This window comes from Anopheles bellator, unplaced genomic scaffold, assembly GCF_943735745.2.
Source record: "Anopheles bellator unplaced genomic scaffold, idAnoBellAS_SP24_06.2 scaffold00320_ctg1, whole genome shotgun sequence".
NCBI lineage: Eukaryota > Metazoa > Arthropoda > Insecta > Diptera > Culicidae > Anopheles > Anopheles bellator.
This window is the reverse complement of record NW_026684451.1, coordinates 2,295-5,660: the sequence shown is the minus strand read 5'-3', so window position 1 is coordinate 5,660 and position 3,366 is coordinate 2,295. Positions and strand designations below refer to the sequence as shown.

Here is a 3,366-nt window from a genome sequence, read left to right as displayed (position 1 = left end):
CAAATACCAAAATTTGCCCAAATTTTGGTTAGGGGGAATATGGGAGAAAGAAAAAAGCGAGGGAACACACAGGTGAGAGACAGGGGGTCGTTCGGTGAGAGAATTCAATCCACTGCTTACTCCATGGACCTAACGACGGATCACAGCGATTCCACCATATAAGCTATATGGGAAACAATGTTCGAAGTAGCGGATGAGAAGCGAATGAGTTGTGAATGAGCTGTGGAATTTGAAATGAGAAGAGCGAAATTGTTCACTGGATTTCACAGAACTCAGCGTACTCCGTTAAAACCGCCATACTGAGAGGGGGCATCTCACGAGTCGAAATCCGCGGCTATAAAAATGAAAAATTGAGTGATTTTTTTGTTCAGGTACCCCTCTGCCTGCGACGTGGGCGAGGAAGGCTGAAACGGATGAATCCGAACGCCCCTCTGCCTGCGACGAGGGCGAGAAGGGCGAGCGGCCCGGTTCATGAGGGTCCGCTCGTAGGTACAAGGGTAAAAGAGCGGAAGAAACCACGAGTGGAGGGAGTTTCACGCGCGAGGTTGTTGGTTTCATTTACGGGGAGGGTAGAGTATCAGAGCCGAGAGGCCATGCGAACGCGAAGACGAACAGACGAGCGAAAGGAAGAGGAATACAAAAAAAGAGATAGCGAGATTGAGTAAAAATTCTATGTTCGAGAGAGAACGGGCAGTCGATTTTGTGCCCCAGGTCAAGTGCAAGTGCGTGTTTTTCGTTCCATCGTGTGTGATCCTGATAGAAATAGCCCAAGTAAGTTTATTGGACAGTATTGAGTGACAATCAAATAATGTGGAAAACTTTTCACTTGGCTCGTTTCAGATGTCCAACACAACCAGCATGCACAGGATTCCAATGCAACACTTGTAACATGTCTACGGCGTCACCAGCAGTGACCGCTTTAGTGAAGTGTGAAGAGTGTATAACAGAACAAAAAAGAGAGAGAAAATATACGCTTCGAAACCCAACCCAACTGTGTTATTTTGGCTAGGGGGCATATGGGAGAAAGAAAACGAAGAAAGAGAGGGGACACACAGGAGAGAGGGAGACAAGGGGGTCACGCTAGAGAGTTCATTTTTCGCGAACCGTTCTTTGCGCCGTTTCACGAACCATTGACGAACCAGAGCAACTGGCCCATACAAAATTTGTATGAGACCGCGACTCGTTCACAAAAGGTTCGTGAAAAATGAACATGAAATTGCGGTCCAGGCACTCAATTTTGTCCACTGGGTATTTTTGGCATCATGAAACTCGTATTCGTACTCAAATTTGACAAACGGATTTCCGTCAAATTTTTGCTACGGAAAGAGCAACTCTGTTAGGATGTCTTTGATTTTATCAATTAGTTTGTATTGTTTATGCTCCGCAGGGATAGCTAGGTAGGCCAAAAGGATACTGGTGGGTTTTTTTTCATTCATGTGGTAGCTAATTACCCCGTAAAGAAACTAATTAGTTCGGAAGAAAGAAGGGCAAGAGTAGGTAAGTGTTTTGTATTCCTGTAGTTACCGCAATCCCGAATAGGCCGGAAAGATACGTGTATTTTTTTATCATTTTGCTACAGCAGGTGCAAATAGGGCGAAGAGATTCGCGTAAGTTTGTTTCTATTCCTGTTGCTACCTCCGTAGCCCGGAATATAGCCCGGAAGATAGCCCGTCAGATGTTCGAAAGACTAAGGTAGGTGTTTTTGCACCGTGCCGTACATTAAAAACTGCATTTCCACTTCGATATTTCTCGGTAAAAAAATTATCTACGCCAGAGACTCCCCATATATGAGCATCATGATTTTTTCCACTGTACGCAGCGTTGACGTATCGGATAGCCATTGTATGGTCACAAATCTTTAAATATAAAAGAAACACTTTTATAGAAAGCTATGATTGGAATCATTCACATCGGACTTACCATCAACACATTTAAACTGTAAATGCCTTTCCTATTGTAGTACTGATCCCTGTTATCCTTCGGCGCTAATATTTTAACATGCGTGCCGTCTGCACACATTACGATACCCGGGATTCCACTTTACTCATAAAAATATGGCCGTGCTTCTTGTTGTTCACTGTCATCCATTTTTTTATGATTCTGGAAAAATCTTCAATAGATACGGCCAGTCACCGCATGCCGGGTTTGACCGACTAAAAACCAGACTACCTTGCCCTTCCATGTCCACACCAGGAATTTGTTCCTGCGAGGGCTAGTCGACTAGCGTGAACGAGCGTATGTCCGCTTGCGCATAGGCTGAAATATAGCGCGCGCGGACCCCACCAAAACAATGCAAGTGAACCTGGCACCTACTTGACCAAACACGGCACAAGCGTGTATGGTCACCACCTCAGGTCACTACACTGTTCGCGACGTTGAAGACATCATGGGCTGCACAGTTGTCTCACCGACCACCATGATGAAGACATCCTGTAGCCAAGGTTGCTTCACCGTCTTCTCCACTCACTTGATCGATCAGGCGATATCTGCCCGTCGCAACCTAGAGCCCTTGAGCACCCTACCCCCCACAGGTAGGGATACTACTACGTTCGAAAAAGGCCTGAGCTCAGGTTACGACAAGGCATCGCCCTCTCGATCTCTCATAAGCTCAGCTGTTATTGAGCTTCAGGACGTGGGCGTCGTCCTGCTCCGATCTGCCCTCTGAACTTAGTTAGTACTGGCCGTGTACTATCCAGGGACCACCACGAGGAGGTGTTCAGTAGGACTTGTGCTAAACGCCGAGGTCGGGATAGCCTCAACGCCGCTTTGGTAACTCCACACAAACCTGACGGAAGGTGCGAAGTCTCCCCTACCCAGGGGACCCCCACTGTCATCCATTTCTAGCTTAATCCGTTTTGGGCACTGTGTTTCTTCCAATATTTTCAATGTTTGGCGAAATATCACTGAAAACGTCGACGGGGCAATTGCCACATTCCAATCTTGACCGACGCCTTGTTGGTAGCTGCCTTCATCCAAAAATCGTAAAGAAGCCGCCAATTTCTCTTTTGGCGTCAGACCTGCTCCCTTCGATGGCGGAAATTTCGTTTCAATTTCGGAAAGTATGGTCAAAAACATTTCCCTTGAGATGCGAAAAATTTTTGCGAAATGTTTATCAGGTCGTTGTTCGGAATAACGACACAACCCACACAAACCGTGGAATGATCACTCAGATTCACACAGATCACACAGATTTGTTCCAATTTACGCGAAAGGTTTCCTGTGCAAACTAAGATAAAACGAGTGCAGCTCGGTTATTTGTTAATATTGCGGGGAATCATACGGGACACGGTACAAACCGACACAGCATGTAGTCTGTACTTACAAATGACACTGAACATCCTCCAGGATGAACAATAAGCGACCAAC

General features: G+C 46.1%; 1 protein-coding gene across 1 annotated transcript; it reads right to left on the bottom strand.

Annotated features, from left to right (window-relative positions):
- Positions 1–1,718: 1,718 nt before the first annotated feature.
- LOC131214238 (putative nuclease HARBI1) lies at positions 1,719–3,108 on the bottom strand (the record flags this gene model as incomplete). Its single annotated transcript, XM_058208616.1, is given in 3 exon segments — positions 1,719–1,856; positions 1,921–2,110; positions 2,786–3,108. Coding segments are annotated over 3 exon segments (651 nt in total), but the record flags the coding sequence as incomplete, so codon positions are not given.
- Between the last annotated feature and the right edge of the window lie 258 nt (positions 3,109–3,366).